Source organism: Seriola dumerili, unplaced genomic scaffold, assembly GCF_002260705.1.
Source record: "Seriola dumerili isolate Sdu_G_001 unplaced genomic scaffold, Sdu_1.0 BDQW01000011.1, whole genome shotgun sequence".
In the NCBI taxonomy this organism is placed as follows: Eukaryota; Metazoa; Chordata; class Actinopteri; order Carangiformes; family Carangidae; genus Seriola; species Seriola dumerili.
The window spans coordinates 1,672,780-1,688,666 of record NW_019174266.1 but is presented as its reverse complement, the minus strand read 5'-3'; the positions used below and the strand labels follow the sequence as shown (position 1 = coordinate 1,688,666).

The 15,887-nt window shown below is 39.3% G+C and overlaps 1 protein-coding gene across 1 annotated transcript; it reads right to left on the bottom strand.

Annotated features, from left to right (window-relative positions):
* Nucleotides 1–493: 493 nt before the first annotated feature.
* On the bottom strand, nt 494–2,406 carry LOC111224640 (guanylyl cyclase-activating protein 2-like). Its single transcript, XM_022749201.1, has 4 exons — nt 2,209–2,406; nt 1,959–2,108; nt 720–828; nt 494–621 (listed from the first exon to the last, which is right to left on the bottom strand). Exons 1-4 carry the CDS (start codon nt 2,404–2,406, stop codon nt 494–496), a joined length of 585 nt encoding a protein of 194 aa, XP_022604922.1.
* Nucleotides 2,407–15,887: the final 13,481 nt, after the last annotated feature.

The window sequence follows — 15,887 nt, the reverse complement described above, 5'->3', positions numbered from 1 at the left end:
GTGGTTCGAGATAAGCACATGATGATGAAACACTTCTAGTAGAGCTCAACATGCATTTCAGGTTTAATTCAGTGGAAAAAGAGGACTGATGTTTGCTTCTTTTTTTTTTTTTTATTTAACTTGTATTTATAGGTGTTAAAAACGTAATATTACCACTATAATATTACATCCCCGTAATGTTGTCATTTGCAAAAAATTAGAAACAGTAAAAAATACACACATAACAATAGAAAAGCAGACATAATCTCTATTTACATATTGACACTTTATGAGCTCGGAAGGCTGTAACTTCAGTTAGCAAGCATGTATGTAAGTATATATGTATAAATGTATATATGCACTTGCTTAAAATAAGTATTTAAAGACAATAAAATGATTCTTAACCATTATTATAGTTTTAAATGTGAAAATAGAGAACAATAATGCGTCTACAGAATTAGCCTGGAGTATTGTCCCTTCGTCCACATCGAAAAGGCCTCTGTGCGTTGCCATTTCAGAAATGCGCGCTCTTTCTCCTCTGCTCCAGCACCCATCCTGCAGGGTTCATGTCCAACTTCAACATGTTGAGCACCCAGGGGTCCTGCTGCGCGCCTCTAATGAACTCTTCCATGTTAATGTGACCTGTGGAACAAAAAAAAAAGAAAATATTCAATCTGTCTATTGTTGCTTCTAAAGCACTTTCACTGTGTTGTAACGGTGACATGAGACTGAATGTTTACCATCTCCATCACTGTCGACGGCCTGTAACAGTCGATCCACAACCTCGTCTACCGTCAGCTGTGAATCGCTCATGTCTGTCTTTGTGCCTTTCTTTATCCGATAGATGCTCTAGACAGAAACAAGAAAGAAAGAGAAATGTTGTATGTCGTGATCAAACACATTTCATCATAAGATGCTGCACTTAGTGATGATGCACGATACGCTCCATGACTGACCAATATTAAAATGTGTTTTGAGCAGTGATGTAATTGGATAAATGAGCATCATGTTTACTTTGGTTATACATCTATTGATCTCTTTCAAGCACTCTTTTATTAATATATTATATATTGTTTGGTGTATCTTGTCTTGTTTGTATGATTTCAAAAATTATTAACAAAAACTGTTTGCAAATTTCCAGCTTTGCATTGTGTTTTGCTTTAAACGAAGATGCAGATTCATATGTTAATAGTTAAGATACACAAGGGTTACCCATCGTCTGGAAAATAGATATGGTTCCTCATTCGTTATGCACATATTTAATACTTTGTTTTTATTTCAATGAAAACTGACTGGCACTGAAGTGAAGATTTTGGAATCCAGCAGAGGAACAAAGTCACAAAATATTTTGGTTCAGACTTGACCCTGAGACTGCTGCTCCATCATCATTTTCACATTCAATGTCAGACCTGTAACTAGCTCCTAGAGAGGTGATGTAATGATGTAGCTACAGTGACTCAATGAGATTATCTGATCAGTGAAAAGATTCTATGTTATCTCCATCCACTGAAACAGAAGTTGTCCTCAGTGATTTGTGTACCTATAAATCAATGTGTGGTTCACATGGTTAAAGACTTGTCCAGAGGGAATATTTGTACCTATACAGAATTATTTTATTATAGAGATGCATTTATTCGAGGTTGAAAACCAACAAAGTTTTTTTTTTTGCGCTCATCTTGAAGAAGTGAAGCAGCTCTGGCTTGTTAGAGGGGGACAGCGAATATGGGAGAACAAGCGGGAGAAGACATGGCAAAGTCCACAGCCTGTTCTGAACGGTAGAAGGAAAAAACATGTCCTATTGAAGATGTTGCAAATATCAAACACTGAGCTGCTGTCACTTGGTGCTTAAGTTTGGAGGTGGTACTAAACATCATTCTGTAAAAGGAGAGCTTACTATAATGGAATCTGGTTTTTCCAACCTGTGCTGAATCCAAAAACCCCCCCAGATATTTTTTTAGATGACTTCTAGATAGACTTACATCAATTATTGACCGTAGCTCGTCCCTGTCCACATAACCATTGCTGTCTTTGTCATACACCTTGAATGACCAGCGCAGTTTATGCTCCAGGTCTCCCCGGAAAACAAGATTGAGTGCTGCCACAAACTCAAGGAAATCAATCGTATTGTCCTGGAAAAACAGGTTGAATGAGAACAACTGGGTTAATTTTTTAACATTTTGGTAACGATGTACAGCAGAGCCAGGCCCTTAAAGCTTCTTACTCTCTCACCCCATTTCTGTCAAAAGCTCGAAACATGTTTTCCGCATAGTCAGACGCTTCTCCCGTCGGGTCCACACCAAAGAAACGCTTGAACTCGTGCAGGAAAAGTACTCCACTCGGACACTCCGTGACAAACTTTTTGTACATGTCCTGAAGAGCTTTGACGTCAATCTCCTCGCTGTTCTCCGTGTGCTGGGTCTGCCCCATGGCCGGCTCGTGATTCAACAGCCCATAGTCCTGTAGCCTTTGAGTATGTACTCTGCCACGGAGAGGCCGGGCTTGAAATGGGCATCTCATACTCTGAGGTGTATTTTTATAACGCTGTGGAATCCCAAAGCTGAAGTTTGCGTGTGAGACAGTGATTAGTGGGGCCTCGGGATTACAATGGTATTATACGCTGTTGGGGTTTCCTCTCTCTGTGTTAATTAGATTTGCAGCTAAATGTGGGTCTAGGCCAAACACATTAGAGTGGCAGGCGTTATTGCAGGTGTGTGTGTTCCAGTAGTGTGGGAAAGAATATATTGCCTCTGCTGATAAAAAAAAAAAAATCAAAAAAATCAATGAATATTAAGGAAATTAAGGCAATACATGTGTGAGACTAGGTGAGCCCAGTTTGGCCAGAGACTGAATCATGTATGTCAACAGAAATTTTACTTGCTTCCAGTATAACGGCATTGCTTAGCTTTAGCTGGCTGACGTATTACTTGTTGCTAAACTTGAATGTCTGCCATTTACAGTGGCAAGAAAAGCAACGTGAACCCTATAGAATGACCTGGTTTTATGCATCGATTGGTCATAAAATATGATCTGATCTTCATCTAAATCATGAGTGTGGACAGGCAGCAGCCTACACAAGAGATTTAATCCATAACTAAAGAGAAAAAACATTTAACTCAATTTTAAAAGTTATTCATGCCATCTTGAAATACGTCATTAACCATCTCCAGGACATGAGACGTTATGAGATGTCATTCTCATTTAGATCAGATTTTATGCAGACATCCATGGTGCCCAGATGACGAATCTTAATAACTTGAACTTCTGGAGCCATCATCAGGTCAAAATGTATTCAGTACTTTAGTTTATGTGAGGAAATGCCTATAACTAATCAGCCTCATGCTCTGTGTTTTGTGCTAATTATCAAATCTTAGCATGCTAACATGTTAAACAGAGAGGGCGAACATTGGAAAACATTTTTGCTTGCTTAACATTAGCATGTTAGCATTGTCATATTGACTTAATCTGATCATCAACCTGAGCCTTGACAAGCCAGCTGCGGCAGCTGGTATGATTCTGATACGAAAATAAAAACAAGAGAATTATCCACGCTCATCCTGTTAACTCAACTCAACTCAACTCAACTCAACTCAACTCAACTCAACTCAACTCAACTCTTTGTTCAATCAACACATTTAGGCAGCACAGGGCGGTGCGGTGCAGTTTTAGAGCTCTATTACAGTCACACGCCTTAATTCATGCCCATAAATTTATCTGCCAAATGGCCGGTGTCCCAGTCAGCTGCTGTCCTTAATCAGTCTCAGTGTTGTTTCTCTGTTCAGAAAGAAGAAGCTAAGTGACTAAGACGATCAAGTCATGCTACTTTGCAATTGTTATATCAATCTCTTTTAATTAGATTGCGTTGGCTCTGCAGATAGGCTAAGGAGACAAATCCTATAGAAGGTATTTATTGAGAGGATCCCTCTGTGTGTCCGAAATAACCAACGGCTTTTTGGGGATAGCTGATGGTTACTTGTTGTTTGCTGCATAATTTTACTGAATTGTCCCGAATCCAAACCTGTTGAGAGATGGACAACAGTAACTTAGCTACTAGTAATGCATACTCACAAGATGCTACTGCACTATAATTTAAAGTAATTCTGGTTTTGATGTGTGTTTCTGAGGTGTTTAAACATTTTGTAATTTATATTGTTTTCTTTTTAGATAAAGGGAGCTACGCCCCCAAACCCTGCACAAATGAGCTGGAGCTGTTTTTATGTTGTGGGTCAAAAACTCAGCTTTAAAGTGAAGCGAACATATGAGGCCTCATGTCATGTACCCCGTCATGCTTTGTTAGATAACCGTTGGCAATAAACCTGGAGACAAATTTGCATTTTCTGAGAAAGGACAGAAAACTATATATTTTTTCTTGGACTATGGGTAAAGCGAGAGCGTCCTCGAGCGAGGCCTCCAGAGGAGCTGCTCAAGATAAAACGCTGTAATTCTGTTGAGTTAAATGGTTCTCCCAGAAAATGTTTTTACCCTTCAAAACAATCCTTCAAGCAAATCAAATGGAATAAAAATGAGTTGCTGTACAGCGGTGCTGATAAAGTGTTCCAGCCTCTGCAGTCACATTGGAAAAGCAGTTTAACCACAAGACCGTTGTGCACCGCCAATCAGGATGAGCTGGAACAAAAAAATAAAAAATAAAAAAATCTGTGGTGTGTGTAATAATCCCAGATGTACAGTTTGGGATTCCTTTCATGCTGATGTCTCATTAGTAGTTAGTGGGCACTGTATTAACTGTGATCCACAGTGAAATCCCTGAGAGGTGATTAGAGGTTAGTGAGATTATCACACTACAGGAGGCCCACCACTAGCAATGATCTCTGTAACGCGTATTTGAATATGATGCAAATGTACATGCACATCACCTCTTATGATGCTTTACTGTATATGTCTGATCTTCCCACATAAATCATTTATTCTTCTTTGGCAACATTTCCACGCAGAGTAAGGCTGATGCTGGTATGTGGCCACCTGCACTGCCTTTAGTAAATAAACAGTGGATCATACTGTGGCAACCGTCTGCTGCTCCTTTTTTATTTTGAGTGCACAGTTAGTAACTTTCTTTGGTGCTGTGACCTTACAGAAACTGGTTCCTATTCCTTTCTTTGATCTGGTTATGTGGCTCTGTCAGGCTTTATCTGTGCTTCGGCTTGCCTTCCCAAAGTGCGGCACAAACAGGCAGCGGGGTGCGAGTAGATTTTCGGATCCCCAACCACCTTCCTTCCAAATAAAATGGAGCCTCAAGCAGCTGTTAACATGGCTGCAAATACAGATGCATAAATAAACGGAATACTCGAAGTGACCCATGGATATTTTGGAAAGGCCACTCCTACCAATAATTCAATTATTGACAGTGCTGTCGAGGTCACGAATCTGACCTGTTTATATAAACTGCTCTTTAAACCCACGTCCTCATTTCCTCCCTGCTAATGTTTCTTTTGCGAATGTTGTCTTAAAAGACTGTTATTTAGCATGATATTTACTGATACTAAGTTTATACTATATTTACTTGCCATAAAAAGCATATGTAGTCAAAATGAGTGGAAAACACTTTGCATATCCTGTCTGATTTATCCCAGCCGTGCAAACCAGCTGCAAAAACTGTATTTTGGTGAGCTCATTATAGTGGTATGTGTTAATGCTTTACTTTTCAGTGGCTTTTACTGTTCTATACAATATGCATTAAATAAAAACATCAAATATCTAATAATATTAATATTAAATAGTGCAAGAAATTTGACTGTAGTCTTCGTCCCTTGGGTGGAAAGTGAAATGTTTTTTTTACACTGAATATTATGCACATTACAACCTGTCAGAAATGGAGCAGAAGGCAGGACTACCTACCTGTGGACCGTGGTCTTAAATAGATACAAGGCCAACCTTTGGATCTAAAATTAGCAGCTCAGGCATGGCCAAGTTTAGAGAAGGTTAAGGGGATTAAATGAAAGGCATCAGGCGTTGTTCTATTCATGTCTTGAAGTTGCAAAGAAATAAATAAAACAAGACTGTTCAATTCAATCAATTACAATTTTATGATGTTATAACGTATGCATATTTCCACATCACTCTGTAGGTTTACATGAACTGTGTAGACAATTTTATTTTATGTTAATTTTGACAGGGACAAGAACATAGTATGAACCAGTTACCCAATGTAACGTACCAGAGCACTTACAGCCTGAGCTGGTTTGCAATGATTATTCCTGGATGGGCCTTTGAAATACAGTTTTCACAAACTTGCATAATACCATTACTCTACATATCGGAACTTGAAAATGCTCCGACAATATGTTTCTTTTTAAATAAAACAATTTGATATAACTGTGATAGCAAAGTCATTTTTAATCAGCTGTAAAGATGCAGGTGATTATCTCACCTGTGCTTTGGTTATAAGCTGATTTAAAAACCAACTCTTTGTCTAATGACAAAATAAAATGTAATGTTTATTTAATGAATATAAAAAGAAAAAAAAGAGAAAAAGATCTTAGTATTTAAAGTAAATAAAAAGATCTGTTCACACTTGTTGAGGTTAATGCGTTCTGTGTTTGTGTTTCTGATTTGTTGGTCCTCTTCCTCAATTATGTTTAACCAAACAGAGTCAGACAAGCCTAACAAGATTAGACTGCTGAAGGAGGGATTCTCCTCACAGGCACTTTGACCTCCACTTATTCTGCTGATCCCCCGCTGAACTCTGACCTACAGTTCTCATATGAACTCTTTTAACTGTCCACTGGTAAATAATGCATCGGCAAATTTTTTCCCTTTACATAACATGTGAAGTTCATCTCAGTATACCTTTTGCTGCATGAGTCCCCCACAAACAGTTGCAAAGGTAAAATAACCTCTTGCAACTGACGAGGTTCAGGTTTAACCTCTGCAGAAACACTAGTTGCCATGTTAGATAATGGCCACTAGATGGTAATGTTGAACCAGTGTTGGAGCTTTTGGGCTGCAAACTGTGGATGCAGTTTGATTTACAGCATTAAAGCTGTATATTGGGAAACTATTTTAATACACAAATTGATACAGCACAGCTATACATGACTTATTACTACACAAGCATTCCAAGAGTCACCAAGTTAAAATGTTGAAATGTTTAATCAAGGGATGCAAGGGATGAGATGATGATCAACTGCCACAATTTGTTTCTTTGAAAATGCTCACCTGCATCAGAAGCACAAGACCTAGTAAATGTTTATGTGTTTCCTATTGCTTTCACACAGAATTAAACTTAAACACTTAATCAATTCCATTAAGATGAATTACTGCACATCTGAAGTGATACGTTATATTTTACAAGGTAGGCTACATTTACTGAGGTGCAGTGAAGACTGTCATTGCTGTGTCACTGCAATAAATAAATAAATAATAAAATACTTAAATAACTATTTTAAAAATTAAGAAATAAATAAAAAATGAAAATGCCTTTTTCATATATGGAACCAAAGAGTATAAAAACATCTGTGCATTATTCATGTCCTCCTTCCACTTGGACCAAAATGATTTGTGTAAGCTGAGGCAGATCGTATACAGCGCTCGGAGTGAATCCCACTGTGTTAAATACAGACGGTGCTGCATCCAAGCTTTTTTATTTTCTTTTTTCGGCGCTTTTCCTGCCGTTTTCAACCGCACCTCGTGGTTTCTCTCAGCAGATGGAGACTGCTCAGTTGCCGTCACATGATGATACAGTACTTCAGACAGATGAGTGAAAATCAAACATCTTCAATACAGTCTTTTTTTTTTTGTTACATGTCATGAAGTCGTCGTTTAAAACTAGATAAAAAGGCAGAGTCAAAACGGTGACTGCATGACAGTGATGAACAGTGACTAATGTGTTGTATATGGACACCGACAAACACTCAGCTGGACGAACGAGTGGCTTTTGGCATGATGCTGTTGGTGAAGTCCACACTGTTACCGTGGATCTAAATCACCGTGCTTCACTGGGTGGTGACAAAAAATCGTCACAAAGGCAGCATTAAAGCTCCATTAATCAGAGCTTTTTCATCTATTTCTCAGATCCTACAGGAGCTTTCTGCACTTGCTGCTGTTACTTCCTCCATCTGTTACTTTCTGTCCACGTAGATTGGGGAGCTCTTTTCTTTCTTTCCTTTCCAAAGGCTCAGATGACAAATTGTGGACTGTATTTTTATTTTTTTTTTCATATTCTTTAAATACAAGTAAACCTTCAATATGTTGTACAGAGCAATTCACTCTTACACATACACAATAGTGTTGCTGAGTAAAGCCTGTTCACTACTTCTTCATGAGATATATCCTGAGATTGTCAGAGGTACTTTGTTATGAGATCCGAGTCAGAAAAGATGGACGGAGACAAAGCCATCTCTTTGGATTCATAGGGACAGTCTGATAAAAATCAATTATCAGGAAAGTATCTAACTTGGCAGACATGCCGCACAGTTGTAAAATTTATTTCTTGCCACCTTTTTGTTCCCCTCTGAACTGGTGCATCAGATTACTATCTTTTCTGAGGACAGATCTTGCCCTCCCAGGAGAGTGACAACCATTTATTGTATTTATTTATTTATTTATTTTTTCATTTGAAAAAAGGTCGGGGTCACAGCACTTTTGGGGAGGTTTTATTTATAAATTTCAAGAGGCTTTTCATATTTTTCCAAAGCTTATATCCTACACAGTCTGAGAGGCAGCACTCACAGAATGGAAGCATCCTTTTCAGATGTACTCTAACCGCAGAGATCCTGAAATCCTCCACTTCTGAAAGCCTTCCGTCTATTAACAGCCATTAAGGTCCACTATGCAGCATGTAAATACAGTACTCTCCCACGTCAGTGCATTCAACCGCCTTACTTTCTCTGTCGTTCTCTCATCTTTGCCAGAAAACTGAGAACATTTTTTTTTTTAAATTGTGTGTTGGTTAGTATTTATCAGGGTGATAAAGAAACAGGAATGACATAGTGTGAACATGTAGGATATTTTCATTAGTGATCATCCACAGAGCAAACTAGTTTCTTTCCTGATTCATTTTTGAGAAACTACGAAGGAAAATTATTTGTGACATTTCTTTTCAAACATTTCTTTATTGAATTATTTCTTTAAGCAGAGGAACAACACAGAACAAGAAGGCAGACACAAGTACACAGATACAACATATATGATAATAGAATAACAATCACTATTAAATAATAATAATAATAATAGAAATAATGATTGAAAATAAATAAGATTTAAATAGAAACTAGAAATTTCCTCCTTGCAGTTGTATCCCTCCTCCACTCTGACTAGTTTCAGGTTACATCCCATTTGTGTGAAATCTTGTCATAATTACTGTGTGAAGTCTTGAGTAATGGCTAAAACAGTGTTTTGTGTGGTCACACTGACCTTTGACCTTTGACCTTTGACCACCAAAATCTCATCGGTTCATTTCCAAGTGGACATTTGTGCCAAATGTGAAGGGATTCCCTTGAGGGGTTCCGAAGATATCACAAGGCCAGAACCGCATTTTGTGAGGTCGCTCTGATCTTTGACCTTTGACCTTTTACCACCAAAATCAGTGAATGTTTTTGCCAAATTTGAAGAAATTCCCTCAAGGCATTACTGAGATATTGAGCTCACAAGAATAGAGCAAATGGACGGACAAAGTGCAAACACATAGTGCCTGTGGCTCTGGCGCAGAGACATAAAAATGGGTACAGCCTTGTGTAGCAGTCAATTCAGTTCAGTTCATTATTCCATCTTTCGACTAAAATATTATTACATTTTAAGGAAGTTACTAAACATGTTTCCAAATGTCCCAAACCCTGTCAAGTTTGTTCTTTGTGAATGTAACTTCTGTTTTGTAAGGCAAAGTAAAAGGTCATTCCCTTCAGCCATTGTGAAAATTGTTCAGGTTGTTTGTTTCTTCCATGAGTAGCCTACACAATGTTTTTGCTTCCAAGGAGCAGGTGTCGAGTAAGTTACCTGACGTTTTTAGAAGTCACAAAACATTTAAGTGATGCAACCCAGATGGAATAATGTACTGTCTCGCATAACCATTTGTATTGCAGTAGTTTTGAATGTGTGTTTACCTGCAAATGGCATTTAATATTACCTACATGCATGCACAAATACAATACAAAACCACAACAAAGGCAGCAGGTAAAAAGCTCAAGAAAGTAACACGGAGACGTAAAAATGTTAGCACGAGAAGCGATTGTACAGTGCAAAATAAATGAATGGCTGGTTTTCCTTAATTGGCACTGAGAGAGCCTGAAAGTTTTCCAATGCTTTGATGAGAAACAACTGAAAGCCTGGAGGTCTTCGCCCATGATGATCAATCGTCCTGCGTCGCTCTGACGTGTCCATCCGGTCTCCCAGTTCAGTGCATCGGTCAACTTTTAGAGCCACTGGACTTGCAGTTGTCTGGTAGCCAACACAAGTTCAACTGAACGCTCATGTCGCTGGATGTGTAAATAGCCACATGTCGCTGATAACGACTTTGTGAAGCCGTTATCTATCAGATATTTCAGTTTGTCGGTTTGTTGTTGAGCCCCCTCTGCCCCCGAGTGTCTATCATCAAACAGTTTCCATTGTTGCGCTGAGAGAAACGGACAAACCCAAATCCAATTCTGTATTACATAAGAGAGTTATAATCCCTTTTCTATGAACTGTCCTTGAAACAGACATCCTGGAATTACCAAGAACCAGTGTTTAAATCTCCCCGGTTCAAACTTGAGAGCATGAGACTGTTGAGTATTTTTATGGTTTGCTTTCAGTAGAGATAATGCCTGATGATGAATCATTTCTCAGTTAATGGTCAGTTTCATCAATCATTTAATGAAAGAAAAAAAGAAAAGAAATCAAGGTCGATGCAGTGATTCTTGGGACTTTTTCCTCCCCTGGCATCTCTGTGATGAAGAGTCTGTGGAGGTCAATTGTCACCGCTGCTTGTGATGAAAGAGAAGAAAAGCACGGTTGATAGGAGGACGCATTGATTTTTAATTTCTCTCTGCACAACATTCTGTCAACATATGTTCCTAATGCTTCCTCATTCTTTCCTTAGTGAGATACACACACACAAACGCACACATGCACACACAGTCTCAAGTATCACAAGGACACAGCGGATGAATTGTCTCACAACAAAAGGTCCCTTGCCCCCCCCCCCGTTCTATCACTACACTATTTCTCATGTGCAATGAACACTAGTCAGAATGGGTGACATTGAACAATACACTTAATAAACTTCAGACTTTACTGAGACTTGTGTTCTCCTAAGATAGTGTAATTTCCAACCTTTCCCTGGTTTAAAAAAGAAGAAGAAAGAAAATAACTGAGTGTACGAATTGTAGCTTGACACATAAAAGCTCCCAGTAGAGTGTAATAATCTCCGTAGCTGGTCATTCCACTCAGTGTCAAAACTGTGTGGGTATGTGACAGAAAGGACAAAAATCAATGGGTTTCTTTCTCAAGGGAGAATGTGCACAGCATGGTTTTTGTCTTTATGAGTAATGGGCCAGGGAGATATGTTCATTAGAAAACAGAAGAGCAAAAGTCATATTGGTTTAGAGCTGAAAAAAAAAGAAGGAGACACATGGGTCATTTTGATGCTCCATTGTAAACTCTGTACTTAAAGGAACTCTTGACCCAAATTACAAAAAAAAACAAAACAAGACAAGGTCCAATCCTGATTTTGTAACTGCAGCATCATCCGACAGAAGCACCAAACACATTAATTAAAGACAAAAACTGAGCTGTGATTTCAGCTATAGGCACTGTAACGTAAGAGGTGTAGCCCTGAGATCAGACCAGCCATACCAGGTTTGTTTTAAAGAAAGGCTCTAAATCTAAGTTGGCAACACTGCAGTATGTGAATGCCCCCACCCCCTCTTATAGAAAATATGCCAGAAACTCCATCTCAGTCACGTGGCATTCTGCTGTCACAGACCAGCCAAAACCTTGTGGTGTCTGACCATGCAGATCATTTTGGTTTTATGTGCTGAGATTTTGAGATAACTGCCTCCTGATTCCTCCTCAGTAGAATGACAAACAATCCAATGACGGTTTGTTAAACCCCGCCCCAAACAGTGATCGTCCAGTTGTAGCTCAGCAGTGACGGGGCATGGCAAGCTCATGAAGCCTTTGGATTTGTCCACATGGGGCATTAATGAAAGTGATATTCAGTTAGTGGAAAAAAAACCCCCAACAAAATACGTTTTTAGCAGTGTTTCATTTCCTACACAGGCCTGCAAGCTCCTCTGATACCTTCTCAAATTGGGAATGCAGTTATTTTGGGGTGCTGTGTGTGTGTGTGTGTGTGTGTGTGTGTGTGTGTGTGTGTGTGTGTGTGTGTGTGTGTGGTGCTGTGTGTTCATGCCCGAGAGTGTGCTAGTGTGTGTTTATGTGGCTGTGTTTTGTGCGAGCGGTGTTGTGGGGATAACAGGCATGGTTTGGGTTGAGAGCTATAGGAAATTCTGAATCATTTATACTGTTTGATCCCAGCAGCACAGCTGAGCTAAAGCTGGGAAAAACACCCATAGGTACATGCAGGAGGCTATAGAGAGACAAATCAAACTAAAAGCACTAGAGCAGAAACACTGGCCCGTGCTGAACAATATCCTAACACGCTGTTTCCATTTCCATCTCTAACATTTAAGTTAAATTGATTTCTTCTCCTGAAATGGTCCCTCAGGGTTTGAAATCACGTCTTAGTCACTCTTAGTCATATATATTTCATCTAATGGCAGAAATCCCAGATTACCACCAAACTTTAATTAGCTGTTTCTTATTCCAAGGCGGGTATATTTCTGCCAAATCTCACTGAAATACAGTCAAACGTTTTGGAGATATCATATTGACAGATGGAGACTAATTAAATGGTTAGAAGCATAAACTCCTTGCCAGAGGTAATCTGAAATCTGAAAATGTACAATTGTGATCAAAGCCAAGATAATTCTCTGGGAGTTTAAAAGTTTACTCAGAAACAACAAATCAGTGAGGAAATATTGATATTCCGGAGAAATGGAAAGCGGAGAAGCCAGTGATTGTCTCCTGTATATCCCCTGAGTGTATTTTCATGTGTGTGCACAAATTGAGGTGTTGGTAAAATAAAATCATTCTCTACAAACATAGAAAATACTTCTTGTTGTCATTTATGCTCATTTTCATGATACATACTAATCACCCCAGCGGCAATCCAGCTGAATTTTGGGAGGACCGCAATAGAAACGCAAATGTCTTTTGCTGACCGACTGACTGACTGAGTGAGTGATGAAGTTACACCAGTTACACCATTGGTCGGACGGCAGGGTGTTGGAGTTTCCCCTGTGTCTCTTTCAAAATGAATTGACACAAACAATTTAACAATTACGTCTTGAGGAAGTTGTTTACAGCAGTTCCACAGCAGTTTTCGCACCGTGACCATATGTGGTCCAACCACCAAAGTCTTGTTTTTAGTCATCATCACCTTTTTCCCAACTCCTTATCAGACCCGTTTTGATCTTCCTTCATCTTCTGGAATGGCGCTTCAGTGCTTTTCACTGGCATCAGTGAAACCCAACATCCAACCCAGTTTTTTGTAAACCTTGTAAATAAGGTAATCGTCAGTTTGAAGACACCAGCACCAGCCTGCTGGGCTCCAACTATCATATGTGTGACCTACGTTATGTCTGTATGGAATTTAACTTATATGTGCATAAAAAGCTCACCATATATTTCTGCAAATGAAGTGTTTGTTTAATAGGCATCAGGGTTGAATGCTGTTAATTGAGATCCTCAGATTTGCTGGAAAATCTGCTCCCATTTCCTAGGAAAATTACATGTGAGAACCTGGATTTTTTCTTAGCATACATGTGCACCTGTATGTTTGGCTACTGAAGGCCGCACTGAAACACAGACTCTCATTGCATGCTTGCATGTAACCTGAAGCTTCTTCCGACCTCAAAATGCTGTTATTATGGTGATATGACTGGAACAATTTGCAGGTTTCAGCTGGCTGCTCACAGACCAGCTGTGTGATCAAATATTGTTTTGAATCCAGGGCTGCCAACTCTAATGCTTTCAGGCTCCGTCTCACATGCTCACGCTGTCCAGACAAATCTCACGCCATGAAATAGGAAGCAACAAAAGCCACAGTCCAATGAGAAATACTATGAAGGTTAGTCAAGTCAAATTTTATTTACAAGATCACAAATTTGACTCAAGGGGTTTGACAAGCTGTATCCTCTGTTCTTAGACCCTCCAATCAGACAAAGAACCGCCACCCCCACCCCCCTTAAAAAAACCCTTTAATGGGAAAAAAAATTGAAGAAATATCAGGAAGAAAAAACAGAGACGGGATCCCTCTTCTGAGACAGACAGACATTCAATAGATGTTGTGTGTACAGAAGAGAGCAACAGTAGCTTTACACTATGGACAATCAGGATGACAACATTATAGATCGTAACCATTAATGAAGAATTTAATTTGAGAGGTTTGTTGTGCAGCTTCCTGGTGCTGCCAACGGCATGATGGGAAAAAGGCCCCAGAGCTGGAGCCCTGCATTCTGAGAACATATGGGGTGGTGGATGGATGCAGGACAGGGTGTAAGGTGATCAGGCTCCTTTCCACAGAGATCGGTCCACAAACATTTACAGAGACGCAGAAACCGCAGGAGCGCACACACATTCCTCTCCAAAATTACAAACGCTTTCATGCATGTTGGGTTTTGCCTCATCCCTTTTTCTCTTAAATTTCTCATCTATTACTGATTGAAATGTACAGTGCAACTTCGAAGTCTTACTGATAATGTTGTTTGTCACCGGATGTACTCTGGGCTTTTCGCAAACATGACGACCACCTGATGTTCTGTTTTGCCACAAGTGAGTGAGTTTATAAATTACTTATAGCCACCACACAGCAGCTGGAACGATGTGTCTGCATCTAAAACAAAAGATAGGCATTTGGCACAGCAGCAGTAACTCTGTTAATTATTAAAATCTTTTGATATGGCGACAGGATCTAACGGTAATTAATGTCCAGTGCTTTTCTAAACACCAGTAAACTGAGATTCTAAGTGGAATCATTCAGTCTTTGTCAAAGCTGTCAGCTGATTGACAGTATGTTTTTCTATTTCAAAAGGTATTGTACTGTTAAGAGGAATTGTTCAATAGCAAATTAATCCTACCATATATGGAAGGAAAATCATAAATGATAATAAACATCGCTTTCTAAGAATATAATGATGCACAAAAGATGAATTTTACGTATAGCGAGGAACCGGGGGAATCCCACGAAGAGTAATTTATTTCAGTGCAGTGATAAATTTAAGAGAAATCCCTTAACCCCAACGAGAGGCATCACTCTCCATATAGCAGACTGAGCTCTTCTCTTCCCTGAGGCCGTGTTCAGACCTATATCAGCACTGTATGAAAAAACGCAGCCCACTTTTTAATTTCAATTAAGCCACTGTATTGATGCAGCGGCATGATGACTCAGTGAAAACAATGAATCAGGCTCAATGGCTGCCGTAGCACCTAGCAACACACAGAGGAGCAAACAAACTCTTTAAGACCACGATTGCTTATATCCTTATGATTATCGTGATGAAGAACAAGTTTTTTTTTGGAAAGTCCAAGTGTGGAAGTTCAAATGAAATTTCTTTGCACAAACCTTTTTAGGTGTGTTCAGCTCTTGTTCACATGAGAGTTAAGAATTTGCTGTCATTATTTTCATCATGGGACATCCAGTGCAAGGATGTCAAGGCCAACCATTTCTTTTGTGACCACCTGTTGATGTGTTATTTTCTCTCCATGAGTAAACTCTGCAGAGGCGTGAACCAAATGTAAGCCTTTGTTGATGGGATTTGGAGTAGAAAAATGGTTTTCTGCTGCTAGTTTCTTTTTGGTGAGAGAAGCAGGGTGCAGTTAAAGAGGATTAAACAAGTCTAACTGGAGTCTGCTTTCAC